This window comes from Schistocerca cancellata, chromosome 6 (genome assembly GCF_023864275.1).
Source record: "Schistocerca cancellata isolate TAMUIC-IGC-003103 chromosome 6, iqSchCanc2.1, whole genome shotgun sequence".
Classification (NCBI taxonomy): domain Eukaryota; kingdom Metazoa; phylum Arthropoda; class Insecta; order Orthoptera; family Acrididae; genus Schistocerca; species Schistocerca cancellata.
This window is the reverse complement of record NC_064631.1, coordinates 266,841,230-266,859,410: the sequence shown is the minus strand read 5'-3', so window position 1 is coordinate 266,859,410 and position 18,181 is coordinate 266,841,230. Positions and strand designations below refer to the sequence as shown.

At 42.7% G+C, this 18,181-nt stretch overlaps 1 protein-coding gene across 1 annotated transcript in view; it reads right to left on the bottom strand.

Moving 5' to 3' along the window:
- Positions 1–3,292: 3,292 nt before the first annotated feature.
- The window catches only part of LOC126088280 (ejaculatory bulb-specific protein 3-like), a 78,901-nt gene continuing 64,012 nt past the window's right edge, over positions 3,293–18,181 (bottom strand). The window contains exon 3 of the mRNA XM_049906409.1: positions 3,293–3,489. Coding sequence (XP_049762366.1) covers positions 3,293–3,489 — 197 coding nt within the window. The remainder of the gene's footprint in view (positions 3,490–18,181) is intronic.

Genomic DNA, 18,181 nt, shown 5'->3' with positions numbered 1-18,181 from the left:
TTATTGGACGGGATATTCCCTTCGGGGTTCGGCCGCCGTATTTCAAGTCTCGTTAGCTGACGCCATTTCAGCGACTTGCGTGTCGATGAATTCTGTCTCCATAAGCTATATCAAGCAGTAGTTACAAGTACCTAAGCTGTTTCTCTGCTGCTAATACCTTGGAAATCTGGTTACCTATGTTAGCTGGATCTACGTTGGACACTGGTTGTGCTAGGATGTTGGGTTTCAAAAATAATACGATGAGTATAAGCACTTATATATACTAGTGGATTATCACTTTAAAACAGAGAAAAACCGCAAAATGTTTACAAAACCAAAGTTTTTCGCTGTGTTATTATCACTAATCATGTAGATGACGTCTACAAAATTCTTCACTTACGCTAAGCAAGATTCCTTTGACGACAAAAGTCACTGCTCTTGTTGTTCTGCCGAAGAGCTGATTCATGTCACGAGAAGAAGTTGTAAGGAATCCTTTAGGTACACATGAACTATAGGATGGTATCATGTCTGGAAACATGGACATCAAGAACATGGAGCAGTGTGTCACTGAGGAATTGCCGCTCGTTGTTGCGCCAGTGAAGTGAGACTCCTTGTTGTTTGCATATGAAATCACTAGTGTCTTCTTGAATTTGTTGAAAAACCTACGGCTGTGGCACTCCATGACTATCTTTCAAGTTTCTGTGTATGTCCTCAAAAAGAATATATGGTACACCTTGTCATAAAAAATTAAACAAAACACTTTCACTTATGGCTAGTCTCTTTCATGCTGAACGATTGACTTCTGGTTCTTCTACATCTACATCTACATTTATACCCCGCAAGCCACCCAACGTTGTGTGGCGGAGGGCACTTTACGTGCCACTGTCATTACCTCCCTTTCCTGATCCAGTCGCGCATGGTGCGCGGGAAGAACGACTGCCGGAAAGCCACCGTGCGCGCTCTAATCTCTCTAATTTTACATTCGTGATCTCCTCCGGAGGTATAAGTAGGGGGAAGCAACATATTCGATACCTCATCCAGAAACGCACCCTCTCGAAACCTGGACAGCAAGCTACACCGCGATGCAGAGCGCCTCTCTTGATGAGTCTGCCACTTGAGTTTGCTAAACATTTCCGTAACGCTATCACGCTTACCAAATAACCCTGTGAAGAAAAGAGCCGCTATTCTTTGGATCTTCTCAGTCTCCTCTGTCAACCCGACCTGGTACGGATCCCACACTGATGAGCAATACTCAAGTATAGGCCGAACGAGTGTTTTGTAAGACACCTCCTTTGTTGACGGACTACATTTTCTAAGGACTCTTCCAATGAATATCAACCTGGCACCTGCCTTACCAACAATTAATTTTATATGATCATTTCACTTCAAATCGTTCCGTACGCATACTCCCAGATATTTTACAGAAGTAACTGCTACCAGTGTTTGTTCCGCTATCAGATAATCATACAATAAAGGATCCTTCTTTCTATGTATTCGCAATATTACATTTGTCCATGTTAAGCGTCAGTTGCCACTCCCTGCACCAAGTTCCTATCCGCTGCAGATCTTCCTGCATTTCGCTGCAATTTTCTAATGCTGCAACTTCTCTGTATACTATAGCATCATCCGCGGAAAGCCGCATGGAACTTCCGACACTATCTAGTAGGTCATTTATATATATTGTGAAAAGCAATGGTCCCATAACACACCCTTGTGGTCCGCCAGAGGTTACTTTAATGTCTGTAGACGTCTCTCCATTGAGAACAACATGCTGTGTTCTGTTTGCTAAAAACTCTTCAATCCAGCCACACAGCTGATCTGATATTCCGTAGGTTCTTACTTTGTTTATCAGGCACAGTGTGGAACTGTATCGAACGCCTTCAGGAAGTCAAGGAAAATCGCATCTACCTGGGAGCCTGTATCTAATATTTTCTGGGTCTCATTAACAAATAAAGCGAGTTGGGTCTCACACGATCGCTGTTTCCGGAATCCATGTCGATTCCTACAGAGTACATTCTGGGTTTCCGGAAATGGCATGATACGCGAGCAAAAAACATGTTCTAAAATTCCACAACAGATCGATGTCAGAGATATAGGCCTATAGTTTTGCGCATCTGCTCGACGACCCTTCTTGAAAACTGGGACTACCTGTGCTCTTTTCCAATCATTTGGAACCTGCCGTTCCTCTAGAGACTTGCGGTACACGCCTGTTAGAAGGGGGGCAAGTTCTTTCGCGTACTCTGTGTAGAATCGAATTGATATCCCGTCAGGTTCAGTGGACGTTCCTTTGTTGAGTGATTTCGGTAGCTTTTCTATTCCTTCGTTCGCGTACTCTGTGTAGAATCGAATTGATATCCCGTCAGGTTCAGTGGACGTTCCTTTGTTGAGTGATTTCGGTAGCTTTTCTATTCCTTTCGTTCGTGCGAGCATTTAGAGAAGGAACTGCAGTGCGGTCTTCCACTGTGAAACAGATTTGGGAAAATGTGTTTAGTATTTCAGCTTTACGCGTGTCATCCTCTGTTTCAATGCCATCATCATCCCAGAGTGTCTGGATATACTGTTTCGATCCACTTACTTATTTAACGTAACACCAGAACTTCCTAGGAGTTGCTGTCATGTCGGTACATAGAATTTTACTTTCGAATTCACTGAACGCTTCACACATAGCCCTCCTTACGCTAACTTTGACATCGTTTAGCTTCTGTTTGTCTGAGAGGTTTTGGCTGCGTTTAAACTTGCAGTGAAGCTTTCGCAGTAGTTTCCTAACTTTGTTGTTTAACCACGATGGATTTCTCCCGTCCCTCACAGTCTTACTCGGCACGTACCTGCCTAAAACGTATTTTACGATTGGCTTGAACTTTTTCCATAGACACTCAACATTGTCAGAGTGTCAATTTTGATTCTTGAGACCCATAAGTGCAAATGACGCTGATCTTAATATGAAAGCAAATCGTTTCTGTGTTCACAGAACAAACGAGTTTAGGAGCTCCATGTATTTCCGTGTTTGTGGGTAGGTCGAAATGGTCTTTTACATTATAGGGTAGGTGATAGATTTATTGAATATAAGAGTTACAAGGCATGATGAGGATTGCCCGCATCTCGTGGTCGTGCGGTAGCGTTCTCGCTTCCCACGCCCGGGTTCCCGGGTTCGATTCCCGGCGGGGTCAGGGATTTTCTCTGCCTCGTGATGGCTGGGTGTTGTGTGCTGTCCTTAGGTTAGTTAGGTTTAAGTAGTTCTAAGTTCTAGGGGACTGATGACCATAGATGTTAAGTCCCATAGTGCTCAGAGCCATTTTTTGAACCATGATGAGGATTAGCGGTGGATGCTGTACTCGGCCCAGGACTTGGCGTACTTCTTCCTGTATTCTCCAGATGGGTCGTACTTGTCCAGCAGCTTCTTCATGAGGTCTGGGTGGCGGCGCGAAATCTCTCCGAAGAAACCTCCGATCTTCTTGTGCTGTGTCTCAGTGCACTTGGCGCAGTCTGTACGCACTATTTCGGGCAGCACCTCTGCAAAAAAAAATACTGTTAAAATCATCGAATTTTGTTGTGCTTCGGGATGGAGGCCGGTTTTGAATGTGTAGATTGGGGTGAGCAGTGCGTTAATTGTTGACAGAGTCGCTAGGGTCCTCAGGCGTCAAACACAACTATTCCTTAATTTTTCTGGAAATACTACTACGTCATCTCAACAGTTCTGCCACATCATCACATTCCCAGATTCAGAACTTGTTGTTTGACATCAGGTCTGAAGTATCAAGGCTGTAGCCAACGACAAAAGATGAATGACAGATTCCAGGCGTTTTAAAACATAGCCATTTGGCTACTTGGGTATACTGCAGAAGAAACTACGCCATCAAAGAAAAACTTAGGTACCAATCAAGATGCTACGTCTTCTTATGGGGAATCATCAAGTCAAGAACTTAATGGAACATTGTTGAAGTAAATAGTGGGCCATGTTTTACAGGTTAACTTTGTTACGAGGACGTTTAAATGTCTGACAACAACAGGATTGCGGAGAGAATTATAAGATGTACTACATTAAGTATTAAGTGAAGAATTTAGGTTGTTTAAATTACAGATATATTTATTAGTACCGTATCTACTAGGAGAATTAAAGTTTTTAAGTTCTATCTTTTATTTCCTTTCAAAACGCGTAAAATACGTATCGCACATACATGATCTTAGGCCTAATTTTTCGGGTATACAAGTTTTGATTATTAACTTTAGTTTAACTGTATTACGTTACTATATTAACATTATACACGAATATTAGTGTTCCACATAACTTTAGTGGCTTTTGTGATCAGTAGTTAATAGAATATTATTGTTATTGCCTAAATAAATTTTGTTAAAAATATTTAAACAACCATGAGCAAGTAGTGTTTGAGCTGCTGTACGAAAGTCAGTTCTGGCGTTCTGTGCAGCGGTTGTGGGGGATGTTTGCACTGGGGTGACGATAGTGCCATGGGAATCGGAGAAGTGAATGGGTCTCTTTCATGGTATTGCAGATTATCTTCAAGGCATAGGAAATAGCGGAACGGGAAGGGAACATTAGAGCCCATCAGGCTGAACTGGATAGTGCTAGGGAGGAACTGATGAGGTTAAGGGCGGAGGAGGGTGAAGACAGGTGGGAAGTGATAGCAAGGAACAGGGGCCACTGAAAGAGAACTGTATCAGACAGTTTCATCATTGGCACAAACAATAGATTTGCCTTGTTACCTCAGTCTGAACTAGATGAAAGTGTATTCAGCACTCAACTGACTTTCACTAGGAAACCAACTGTGGCAAAGACCTATAAAGTAGGAGGAAAGTTCTGTTTTCAGGTAGTGGCCATGAAAGAGGTGTAGGCCAGATTTTGCAGGAAAAATTAGGTGACAGGTACAAAGTCACAAGTATTTTCAAGCCCAGTGCATGTCTTAGCCAAGTGATAGAGGATGTAGCATGATTTTGCAAAGGTTTTACAAAGCAGGATAATGTTGTGGTAGTGGGTGGAGCGGGAAACAGTATTGATGGCGACCAGGGCTACAATATTAAGTGTGACCTAGTGAAAATAGCATCTGCAACGAACCATACAAATGTTGGCTTGGTTCCTGCTCTGATGCGGTATGACTGGCCCCAATTGAACAGCTCTGTCAGGAAAGTCAATATGAAGCTAGATCAGCTGCTTCGGTCTGCTACTTTGTCAAGCATAGGTTTGGTTCCTACTGATGGTATTGGTAGGTGGGACTTCACAAGACATGGCCTGCATCTCAGTAAGAAAGGGAAGGGTAAACTGGCTGGGATGATAGCAAAATCTTTAAGTGGGGGCACTGGAACTCATGGGAGTCGTTTTTAGGCTAAGATCAGTATCCAATCATCCTACATTGGTTGAAATCAAGCTTCATGAAAAGTTCAGACAGGCAGGTACTAGGGATGTGAAAATATCACAAGATTCTAATAACAGTACAGTGAAAATAATATTAGTATGTCACAAGATTGACATATAAGTATAGTAAAAATAATGTTAATATATTGCATCAGAATATCAGGGTATTAAAAAACAAAGTAGATAAGCTTCTTGTTTGTACATAAGATTTAGAAACTGAGGATGGAATAGATTTACTATGCCTGTCTGAGCATCATATAGTCACAGGTATGGAAATGGTAAATGTAGGTGGATATAAGCTTTCAGCACATATAACTAGAGTCACTATGGAAAGAGGATGTATGTTAAAATCAGTCATAGTGTGAAAAATTTGGAAACTAAAAAAATCTGCGCAGACCAACGCAATGAATCATTTGCATATGAGCTGAAACTAAATAAAGGCACTTTTATAATTTTAGCTGTTTCCCCATTGGGAAATTTTCAACTATTGTAGAAAAACGTGGATTATTTGTTGTGCATCCTGTAAGAAAAAGGAAACAAATTATTGTTTGTGGGGATTTCAACGTAGATATTCTGAAAGAGTCAGATAGAAAGCTTGACCTAGAAGTATTACTTGGTTCTTTCAATTTGACATCAGTTACTGATTTTCCTACTCGGGTGGTACAGGAAATCAGCACACTGATAGATAACGTTTTCATAGACGAAGATAAATTTAATTAAATAAAAATTTTCCTGTTAAGCGTGGTCTGTCTGATCATGATGCAAAGCTAGTTACAGTATATGATATAGCTCTATACAGTAATGCAAAACAGTCCTCGAAAATAGTGTGTCCCATTAACGATTTAACACTTCAAAATTTTAGGAAAACCTTGCAACAGACTGGGATGAGGTCTACAGGGAACATGATGCTAATTTAAAATTTAACCCATTTCATGTGTACCTTTGAGAGTATATTTGAAAACAGTTTCCTAAGAAAACAGTGAAATATAATTGTAAAAGCCATGGCTTACTAAAGGGATAAAAATATCTTACAAACAGAAAAGGGAAATGTATCTTATAGCTAGGAGGAGTCATGACATCAAAACAATGAAACATTATAAAAACTACTGCACTGTATTAAGAAAAGTTTTAAAATAGTTCAGACGTATGTCCTTATGTCTGAGATTAGCACATCTGATAATAAAATTAAAACAATTTGGAATACTGTGTAAAGGGAAACAGGGCAACTGAGAGCACAGGAAGACACGTTCCACATCATTACGAAATGTCGTAGTCATGATCTATGAAAAAAGGATTAATTTATGTATGTACAGAAATTTTATCATAAATCATGTTGTTGTTGTTGTTGTGGTCTTCAGTCCTGAGACTGGTTTGATGCAGCTCTCCATGCTACTCTATCCTGTGCAAGCTTCTTCATCTCCCAGTACCTACTGCAACCTACATCCTTCTGAATCTGCTTAGTGTATTGATCTCTTGGTCTCCCTCTACGATTTTTACCCTCCACGCTGCCCTACAATGCTAAATTTGTGATCCCTTGATGCCTCAGAACATGTCCTACCAACCGATCCCTTCTTCTAGTCAAGTTGTGCCACAAACTTCTCTTCTCCCCAATCCTATTCAATACCTCCTCATTAGTTACGTGATCTACCCACCTTATCTTCAGCATTCTTCTGTAGCACCACATTTCGAAAGCTTCTATTCTCTTCTTGTCCAAACTAGTTATTGTCCATGTCTCACTTCCATACATGGCTACACTCCATACAAATACTTTCAGAAACGACTTCCTGACACCTAAATCTATATTCGATGTTAACAAATTTCTCTTCTTGAGAAACGCTTTCCTTGCCATTGCCAGTCTACATTTTATATCCTCTCTACTTCGACCATCATCGGTTATTTTACTCCCTAAATAGCAAAACTCCTTTACTACTTTCAGTGTCTCATTTCCTAATCTAATTCCCTCAGCATCACCCGACTTAATTTGACTACATTCCATTATCCTCGTTTTGCTTTTGTTGATGTTCATCTTATATCCTCCTTTCAAGACACTGTCCATTCCGTTCAACTGCTCTTCCAAGTCCTTTGCTGTCTCTGACAGAATTACAATGTCATCGGCGAACCTCAAAGTCTTTACTTCTTCTCCATGAATTTTAATACCTGCTCCGAATTTTTCTTTTGTTTCCTTTACTGCTTGCTCAATATACAGATTGAATAACATCGGGGAGAGGCTACAACCCTGTCTCACTCCTTTCCCCACCACTGCTTCCCTTTCATGCCCCTCCACTCTTATAACTGCCATCTGGTTTCTGTACAAATTGTAAATAGCCTTTCGCTCCCTGTATTTTACCCCTGCCACCTTCAGAGTTTGAAAGAGAGTATTCCAGTCAACATTGTCAAAAGCTTTCTCTAAGTCTACAAATGCTAGAAACGTACGTTTGCCTTTTCTTAATCTTTCTTCCAAGATAAGTCGTAAGGTCAGTATTGCCTCACGTGTTCCAACATTTCTACGGAATCCAAACTGATCTTCCCCGAGGTCGGCTTCTACCAGTTTTTCCATTCGTCTGTAAAGAATTCGCGTTAGTATTTTGCAGCTGTGACTTATTAAACTGATAGTTCGGTAACTTTCACATCTGTCAACACCTGCTTTCTTTGGGATTGGAATTATTATATTCTTCTTAAAGTCTGAGGGTATTTCGCCTGTCTCATACATCGTGCTCACCAGATGGTAGAGTTTTGTCATGACTGGCTCTCCCGAGGCCATCAGTAGTTCTAATGGAATGTTGTCTACTCCCGGGGCCTTGTTTTGACTCAGGTCTTTCAGTGCTCTGTCAAACTCTTCACGCAGTATCTTATCTCCCATTTCGTCTTCATCTACATCCTCTTCCATTTCCATAATATTGTCCTCAAGTGCATCGCCCTTGTATAAACCCTGTATATACTCCTTCCACCTTTCTGCTTTCCCTTCTTTGCTTAGAACTGGGTTGCCATCTGAGCTCTTGATATTCATACAAGTGGTTCTCTTCTCTCCAAAGGCCTCTTTAATTTTCCTGTAGGCAGTATCTATCTTACCCCTAGTGAGACAAGCCTCTACATCCTTACATTTGTCCTCTAGCCATCCCTGCTTAGCCATTTTGCACTTCCTGTCGATTTCATTTTTGAGACGTTTGTATTCCTTTTTGCCTGCTTCATTTACTGCATTTTTATATTTTCTCCTTTCATCAATTAAATTCAATATTTCTTCTGTTACCCAAGGATTTCTATTAGCCTGCGTCTTTTTACCTACTTGATCGTCTGCTGCCTTCACCACTTCATCCCTCAGAGCTACCCATTCTTCTTCTACTGTATTTCTTTCCCCCATTCCTGTCAATTGTTCCCTAATGCTCTCCCTGAAACTCTCTACAACCTCTGGTTCTTTCAGTTTATCCAGGTCCCATCTCCTTAAATTCCCACCTTTTTGCTGTTTCTTCAGTTTCAATCTGCAGTTCATAACCAATAGATTGTGGTCAGAATCTACATCTGCCCCAGGAAATGTCTTACAATTTAAAACCTGGTTCCTAAATCTCTGTCTTACCATTATATAATCTATCTGAAACCTGTCAGTATCTCCAGGCTTCTTCCATGCATACAGCCTCCTTTCATGATTCTTGAACCAAGTGTTAGCTATGATTAAGTTATGCTCTGTGCAAAATTCTACAAGGCGGCTTCCTCTTTCATTCCTTCCCCCCAATCCATATTCACCTACTATGTTTCCTTCTCTCCCTTTTCCTACTGACGAATTCCAGTCACCCATGACTATTAAATTTTCGTCTCCCTTCACTACCTGAATAATTTCTTTTATCTCGTCATACATTTCATCTATTTCTTCATCATCTGCAGAGCTAGTTGGCATATAAACTTGTACTACTGTAGTAGGCGTGGGCTTTGTGTCTATCTTGGCCACAATAATGCGTTCACTATGCTGTTTGTAGTAGCTAACCCGCATTCCTATTTTCCTATTCATTATTAAACCTACTCCTGCATTACCCCTATTTGATTTTGTATTTATAACCCTGTAATCACCTGACCAAAAGTCTTGTTCCTCCTGCCACCGAACTTCACTAATTCCCACTATATCTAACTTTAACCTATCCATCTCCCTTTTTAAATTTTCTAACCTACCTGCCCGATTAAGTGATCTGACATTCCACGCTCCGATCCGTAGAACGCCAGTTTTCTTTCTCCTGATAACGACGTCCTCTTGAGTAGTCCCCGCCCGGAGATCCGAATGGGGGACTATTTTACCTCCGGAATATTTTACCCAAGAGGACGCCATCATCATTTAATCATACAGTAGAGCTGCATGTCCTCGGGAAAAATTACGGCTGTAGTTTCCCCTTGCTTTCAGCCGTTCGCAGTACCAGCACAGCAAGGCCGTTTTGGTTAATGTTACAAGGCCAGATCAGTCAATCATCCAGACTGTTGCCCCTGCAACTACTGAAAAGGCTGCTGCCCCTCTTCAGGAACCACATGTTTGTCTGGCCTCTCAACAGATACCCCTCCGTTGTGGTTGCACCTACGGTACGGCCATCTGTATCGCTGAGGCACGCAAGCCTCCCCACCAACGGCAAGGTCCATGGTTCATGGGGGGGTCATAAATCATATCACGACAAATATGCGCACTTCCGCAGCATATGTAACTTCTAAAAAAGGCTGTACGCAGGGATGTCTAAATATATAGCAATTGCTTTTCCGGTTTAGGCCTACAGATAACTACCTCACCATCGTACAGCTTGTGGATAAAGATACAGGTAAAAGAACACTTGTTGGAAAGACATGCAGAGAAGACGATTTTTCGCCAAAATCCATCCTTGATCCAAAAAAGTTAACATTTCGAAGCTGTTTACATTTTTTTGGTATATACAGACGTTTAAGAATAGACTCGAAGGAAGGAATCTTATAATTATTGACCAAATAAGACACTCTGCAGTGAAAACTGTCACTAAAACATAGGGTCGAGATTTAGCTTGTTTTCATACGATTTGAAATTTTCATAACATTTTCCCTCTCCCTTAGTTCTCAATGTCATCAGAAATTCAAGAAGTGGGGTCAACTGTTTCCGGACGCATCTATCAGCAACCTTTAGTAGATACGCTTAGGTCATGTCACTGACACTTCAGGACGGAATAATAGTTACGAATACTTTTCCAAACAGGTGGCTCAATAACCTTATACCTTAGTGGCAAAAGGAGGCGGCGGTCTTCCAGTCGACAATTCTCAACTTCCTGGGAGAATAAAAGTGTGTGTAGGGCCAGGAGAAGATATTCTCGCGAAACTAAAGCTGTGAGGGCGAGACGTGGGTCACTCTTCGATAGCTTGGTCAGTGTAGCACTTCAGACGTTCTTGGATATTTCAGTCGGTAGATCAGATCTTTGCCCGCGAAATGCAATAGTTGGAGTCTGGAGTTCCGGTATCGTAGTTTCATTCTGCCAAGGAGTTTCAGTATCAAAACTGTTCGGGAAGCACATAGAATTCAGAGGCAATGGGATTTGGTACTAATATTTTCGTTCGTGTACTGCTCAGGTTTTTAATGAAATACGGGAAGACATTACATCTGTCTCATCCTGAAACTTTCGCTCCATAAAAATATAAACACCAAGAATAATAAGCCACCGCTTACGAACGCCAAATTCTATGTGGAGTATTCCAGTAGATAATTAGATATAGAGGCCTACTGGGTGGAAACTAGTGCATTAATTTTATGTTGAAAGGTAATAACAAGATTTCCAATAACATCATTTAAGTAAAATAGTTCCAAACATTGAATACATGTGTAAAATTGGATAATTCACGCTCGTAGACAATGTAATTCAATACGAAACAAGCTATTACGCTAGTAGATTTGAAGAAATATTAGGGTGCAATTGCCTTTAGAATAAGTTAACTAAAGTCAAAACACAAGCATCGATTGGCTGAAGAAGGGCCAGGAAGTGTGGTTCTGACATTAACTAGGGAGTCATCCCGCCTCGTATATCTGTCCGTAGCGAACTGTCATAAGGTGAGTCGAATAGCGTAGACAGAATGCCATCTTCCACTGTACAAGACTTGAGGCTAGGAAAGGAACAGATCAATTAGCGGAGAATGATAGTGGTAATTAGGCATTTACTTGTGATTAACTGAGTACGAGAAGTTAGAGCGACGTAATGTCTCTTGCTGGAAGCATTGCGAGAGTAAGTTCGCGGCGTATCCTACGACATGGAGAAGTCCACTGATATAAGCCACTCTGACGAAGGGCAGATTGTTATGGTTCGACGCCGCGGAAAGAGCATCTATGAAACGGCGAATATGGTCGGCTTTTCACGTGATTAGGTCGTGAACCGGTACGGAAACTGTTTGAAGGTTGTGAAAAAAAAAAGGTTCAAATGGCTCCGAGCATTATGCGACTTAACTTCTGAGGTCATCAGTTGCCTAGAACTTGGAACTAATTAAACCTAACTAACCTAAGGACATCACACGCATCCATGCCCGAGGCAGGATTCGAACCTGCGACCGTAGCGGTCGCCCGCCTAGAGCCGCACGACCACTCCGGCCGGCGAAGGTTGTGAAACTACGGTTACACCACAAGCTGATGGACGTCCACGTTCCACCACATAACGTGGAGCTCGGAGATATCTCGCTCTCCGGGCACAAGTGTTTCGGAGCACGGACACGCCGTTACCGGTATTGGACCGTGGATCAAGTGGAAGCTTGTCGCCTGGTCTGCTGAATCACATTTCTTGTTACTCCAGGTCGATGGTCATGCCTGGATATACCGTCATCAATCCGAAGGTTCATCGCACCAAGATTACCGCCTAGCGCGCTATGGTGGACTTTCTCTTGGGTTTCCATAGGATCTGTTTTAACAATTGACGGCACCATCACAGCTGTGGACCACAGTAACATTATTGCGGACCGCCTGTATCTCTTTACGTTTGATATCTTTCCCGATGGTGATGGCATCTTCCAGCAGTATAACTGCCCGCATCACAAGACCAGAATCATGATACAGCAGTTTTAGCAGCAAGACAGTGAACTCAAATTGGTATTTTGGTCATCAAATACGTATGAAAAGACACAAACTAAACGCATCTGTGACTCTTCAGGGTGCCAGCTCCGCCACTACATATCTGCAGCCCGTGATTTACAGAAAACTCGTGGGCAGTGCGTAGAGATTTGGTGTCATAAACCTTCACAGACCCAACTAGGACTTTCAAAAATCTTTCCACGCACACTTCCTTATTACGTACCAACAGTGTACGAAAAGAATACTAAACAGCTGGTGACAAAATTTTGGCTCGTTAGGGTGTCTACTTGTGAGGTTTGCAATTTTTAACGGTGATAACAATGAACAACTGGACGATAGAGTAGGCCTCTGACTAGCGGAATGGACTGTTATACCGCCATTACTACAGTCATTAGGCGAGCTTGAAGATGTAATAGAAATGAAGCTGAGTTAGCACCATGAGTGGTGTTTTAGTGTAAAGTGTTATGCTTTGGTCAACCAATTAATATTCCTTCTTTCATTTAGAGACAGTGTGTGTAGTATTTTGAGCTGATTTATGTTCCCGGGCAGCTTATTGATTGGTTGATGATACACAGGGTGGTGAGGAATAAACTGAAAAGCTTGTAAGGGAGTTCCAGATTAGGTTATGCTAATAAATAATTGTTCAGCTGATAACTCGATAAGCTGCGCTGTTCCGAAGTTAATTAGCATTGTAGTTAGGTAATCTGGCGCAGATTATAGCGCAGGCTTTGCCTCGAGTTCGATACTTACTACCGTCCCATGTTCAACTTTTGTATCGCTCTCTTCTCCGGTATTAGGAAATCAAACGATGAACACGTTTGGCGACACCTTCTCTGGCTCGTACAACGCCCTGATTGACTAATTTCTATACTAATGAAGTCGGAAACGGCGCAACGTTTGGAGTTTCATTCTTAACTGTTGTTTCTCAGCACAAGCTACCATGGAACACTTTTACTAGCTTGTCAGACTGTTACTGACCGCCCTCTTTAATTGAGAACTACAGAGCAATTCCACATGCCTGAAGGAAGAATTAATGCTTGTGATTGATAAACAATGTTCCATTTTAATCGATCTAATTGTTCTGTTTTTACTAGTCCACTGATGATAAAAGTGTATAGTGTGACAACGGTGATTTCTTCAGTGGGTATATCTGTGTGCATCCTGTGGCGTGTAATAGAACATTATTATATGAAAGAGAAACCACAGCCTCCCAAGATATGAGGTGATGTATAAAATTGTAGCCCCTATGTCAACTTTTCGTTGTGCTTCTGCTATAAAGCATTTGCTGAAATTAGTTCAGTTTCTTGTACAACTTATTTCTTGGCCTCTCTACCGTCAGTACAGAAAGTAGAAGGTCATATTGATAATCCTTCTACATCTTAGATTAATATGCTCCAAAACTGTACTACTTTTGTTCGGTATTACTAATATTCTCTGTTTTAAATAGTTTTCCTGGATTTTAACGAGTAACACCAAATGGATTTGGGTGTTGCTAATAAGGCGTAGCTATTGATCGGCATCCATATGCTGCATCCTTAAATAGATCATGCATGATCTGTAATGGAATCGGTGTCTACTGAACATTCGTTTTAAGGAGTTCGATCTTTTTAAAAGAAGGATTCTTAACCAACGCAAATACTGGTGTTGATATGCGTTTAGTTCTTTCCATAGCCACACATCACTTTGTTAGTGACGGACAAACAGTCATCGACTGTGTCGGTTTTTATCGCCACTCCCGCTATCAAGATAATTCCGCTTTCTCTTCTTTCTAACCACGTATAACAAATAATATTAGATTATTCACAAAGGAAGAAGATATATAGGTGGCCTGGCGTTGCGTTACAGCGTAAGGAGATAAGCTGCACAGCTAATCAAATGTGCGTGCCTCGCAAAAGCTTACTGGCACCGCAGTAAACCAGGATTTCAGCAGTTTAACGCTGGGGACCAATAAGCACTATGTATTCTGGGAGAAGAATTAATTTCTTGTATGGAATTGGAGTATGGTCTCGGAGGTTGTTCACTGTGCACAACATAGTTCTTGTAGTATCAACCAAAGTAGACAGGAATTTCAGACTGACTTATACCTTTATCCCAACCCATATACACTCCTGGAAATGGAAAAAAGAACACATTGACACCGGTGTGTCAGACCCACCATACTTGCTCCGGACACTGCGAGAGGGCTGTACAAGCAATGATCACACGCACGGCACAGCGGACACACCAGGAATTGCGGTGTTGGCCGTCGAATGGCGCTAGCTGCGCAGCATTTGTGCACCGCCGCCGTCAGTGTCAGCCAGTTTGCCGTGGCATACGGAGCTCCATCGCAGTCTTTAACACTGGTAGCATGCCGCGACAGCGTGGACGTGAACCGTATGTGCAGTTGACGGACTTTGAGCGAGGGCGTATAGTGGGCATGCAGGAGGCCGGGTGGACGTACCGCCGAATTGCTCAACACGTGGGGCGTGAGGTCTCCACAGTACATCGATGTTGTCGCCAGTGGTCGGCGGAAGGTGCACGTGCCCGTCGACCTGGGACCGGACCGCAGCGACGCACGGATGCACGCCAAGACCGTAGGATCCTACGCAGTGCCGTAGGGGACCGCACCGCCACTTCCCAGCAAATTAGGGACACTGTTGCTCCTGGGGTATCGGCGAGGACCATTCGCAACCGTCTCCATGAAGCTGGGCTACGGTCCCGCACACCGTTAGGCCGTCTTCCGCTCACGCCCCAACATCGTGCAGCCCGCCTCCAGTGGTGTCGCGACAGGCGTGAATGGAGGGACGAATGGAGACGTGTCGTCTTCAGCGATGAGAGTCGCTTCTGCCTTGGTGCCAATGATGGTCGTATGCGTGTTTGGCGCCGTGCAGATGAGCGCCACAATTAGGACTGCATACGACCGAGGCACACAGGGCCAACACCCGGCATCATGGTGTGGGGAGCGATCTCTTACACTGGCCGTACACCACTGGTGATCGTCGAGGGGACACTGAATAGTGCACGGTACATCCAAACCGTCATCGAACCCATCGTTCTACCAATCCTTGACCGGCAAGGGAACTTGATGTTCCAACAGGACAATGCACGTCCGCATGTATCCCGTGCCACCCAACGTGCTCTAGAAGGTGTAAGTCAACTACCCTGGCCAGCAAGATCTCCGGATCTGTCCCCCATTGAGCATGTTTGGGACTGGATGAAGCGTCGTCTCACGCGGTCTGTACGTCCAGCACGAACGCTGGTCCAACTGAGGCGCCAGGTGGAAATGGCATGGCAAGCCGTTCCACAGGACTACATCCAGCATCTCTACGATCGTCTCCATGGGAGAATAGCAGCCTGCATTGCTGCGAAAGGTGGATATACACTGTACTAGTGCCGACATTGTGCATGCTCTGTTGCCTGTGTCTATGTGCCTGTGGTTCTGTCAGTGTGATCATGTGATGTATCTGACCCCAGGAATGTGTCAATAAAGTTTCCCCTTCCTGGGACAATGAATTCACGGTGTTCTTATTTCAATTTCCAGGAGTGTATTTCTTTCCAAGCAAACTTATTTAAATTCGGGGAACACTCATATTCCAATCGTCATTGCTCCATTGGGGTCCCGTTACTGCAATCTGCAGCTACGTGATTACTGAATACAGACTCACTGCATCCACGGCATGGGCCTCATTTTAAGTGTGTGAGCTTGTGGTGTGAGGAATACCATCCTACTGGGTAGCGGAGTGTAGACTACGATGGGGCTCACCCTTGAGCGCCTTCCCGGCGGGTATGCACGCTGAGTCTCCTTCTTCCAGCAGGCAGCGCATCGCGTCCTGGACTCGAGTTTCATCCGACAGCAGCTCCTTCAGGTCCAGGCTGTCGAACGTGGTCGGGTACTTCTCCTGCAACACAGCACACCACTCGCTGTAACCAGAGGACTCATTGCACGCTCACTAATTCGTATTTCCGAAAAAAACTGTCGATATTGCCCGTACCCTTCCAAATTACCATCGTGGCAATCGCTTTAAACTGTAACTCGGGAGCCTCTTGGGGTACTGGAGCCACCTTCTTCCCGAAACTGTTTCTAGCACCTTGCCAATGCTCCACCTCACTTAGTACATTTCTGAAGTCTTCCTTAACGAGTTGTTGAAGGCATATATACTAAAATTAGGATTGGTATGTGTGTATGCAATAAATGTTTGATAAGTCTGTACATAAATTACACGATCAATTTTATATGTACAAAAGGTGAAATTGTCGTTAACGAACACATCCCAAAACTTTGTCACCTAACTCGGGTACAGCACCAGAAGATGAAGAAGAAGAAGAAGTAGAGGAAACTTAAAAAACGACAGCGGAAATTGATCGTTGATACTGTCACTTATATTTCAAACTAGAACTCTGCTGCCTTACATATACACATACTGTGCAGACACTTACTGTGACTCTGTTTCAATTAATATAAATATAGACCCATCGTAAACAGTAACTAAGTTTTAAGTTCCTCTACTTTTTTTTATTATTGACGACGCATTTTTGAGGCTTTCCTCCTTCATCACCTGCTGGTTTCCTGGTTTAGGTCTAGTTGCATTTTACTTGGAAAATCATCGATGAAGAAATATGTAGGTTTTAAATTTATCGTTTTTTGTTCAGAATTCTTTTGGTGGATTCCAAAGATGAAATATTCCCAGAATATTAGTTGCCTACCTTTCTGGAGGGCCATGCATTTGGACGTAACACTTCAGACTTTACAGACATCACTAGAGATGTTACACGCACCTAGCGTTTCCTCGTTAAGAGAGGTATTACATAGTTTATCTATTTATGAAGATGTTAACTTTTTACGGTTTCTTACGTTAAAGAGTAATGTGTTTAGTCTGTTTTTCAAATATGTCATCTATTTAATTAAAAACACTAAAGCGTATGACAGAATTTGAATTTCGAATGCTACTGGATAAACTTACTCGGTTTGTAATTTGATATGTTTGCAAAAAAACATTTTCTACAAAAAGAGGATCTATAATAAATAAAACTAAGTGCAATCTGTTGCATATCATGGGGTTTGAGAGAAGAAGCATGTTTCGTTAGGTCCTTATTACTTTTGTGTGTTCGTTGTCAATCGTTTCGTTCAGAATGACAGCGCACTGTCGTTTTTGGTTTCTGTGTACTGCTCAGCTTTCCTCACACTTTTACTTTATGCCTTTTGATTGTGCATTCAAAATGGTCAGTCAGGTATTGATGTCTGTCGTTTTGTGTCCAGCCTGGTGCAGAAGGATTCCAACAGTTCACTTACTGTAATTATTTCGTGGAAGGGCTCCATACGTTCTAATACGCTCTCCCTGTGTCTAATATACAAGTTGTGACAACTATGCTGAAAATTATACACTCAAGCCTTAATAGAGTTTACGTTGTTTGCTATTTGCGTATGATGGATTATTGAGTTAGTTTTGAACGACACACTGATGTTGACCTCACATTTGTTCAGGATCCTAGGTATCTGGTAGCAGATGGGTCCAATAAATGTAATACTATCGCGTGGTATGGGACTAATAAAGGCAATACTATCGCGTGGTATGCTGCTATTAAAGTTTTACTCTGTCATCAGTTGCAGATGCAGCTATTACGGCGTGACGCCTGTGTTCCAGTCGGCGAAACCGCGACCTGCGCCACTGGTGGCGCAACAGCCGACTGGACCGCTCTCCCTCCCGACCTACAACACTCGTACGTCAGTGTGTGTATATGTATGGGTACCTGGCGCCTCGCCGCTGACCCACACTGACTTGCTGTTTTCCAAAGCCAAGTACGGCTATCTGGTTTGCATA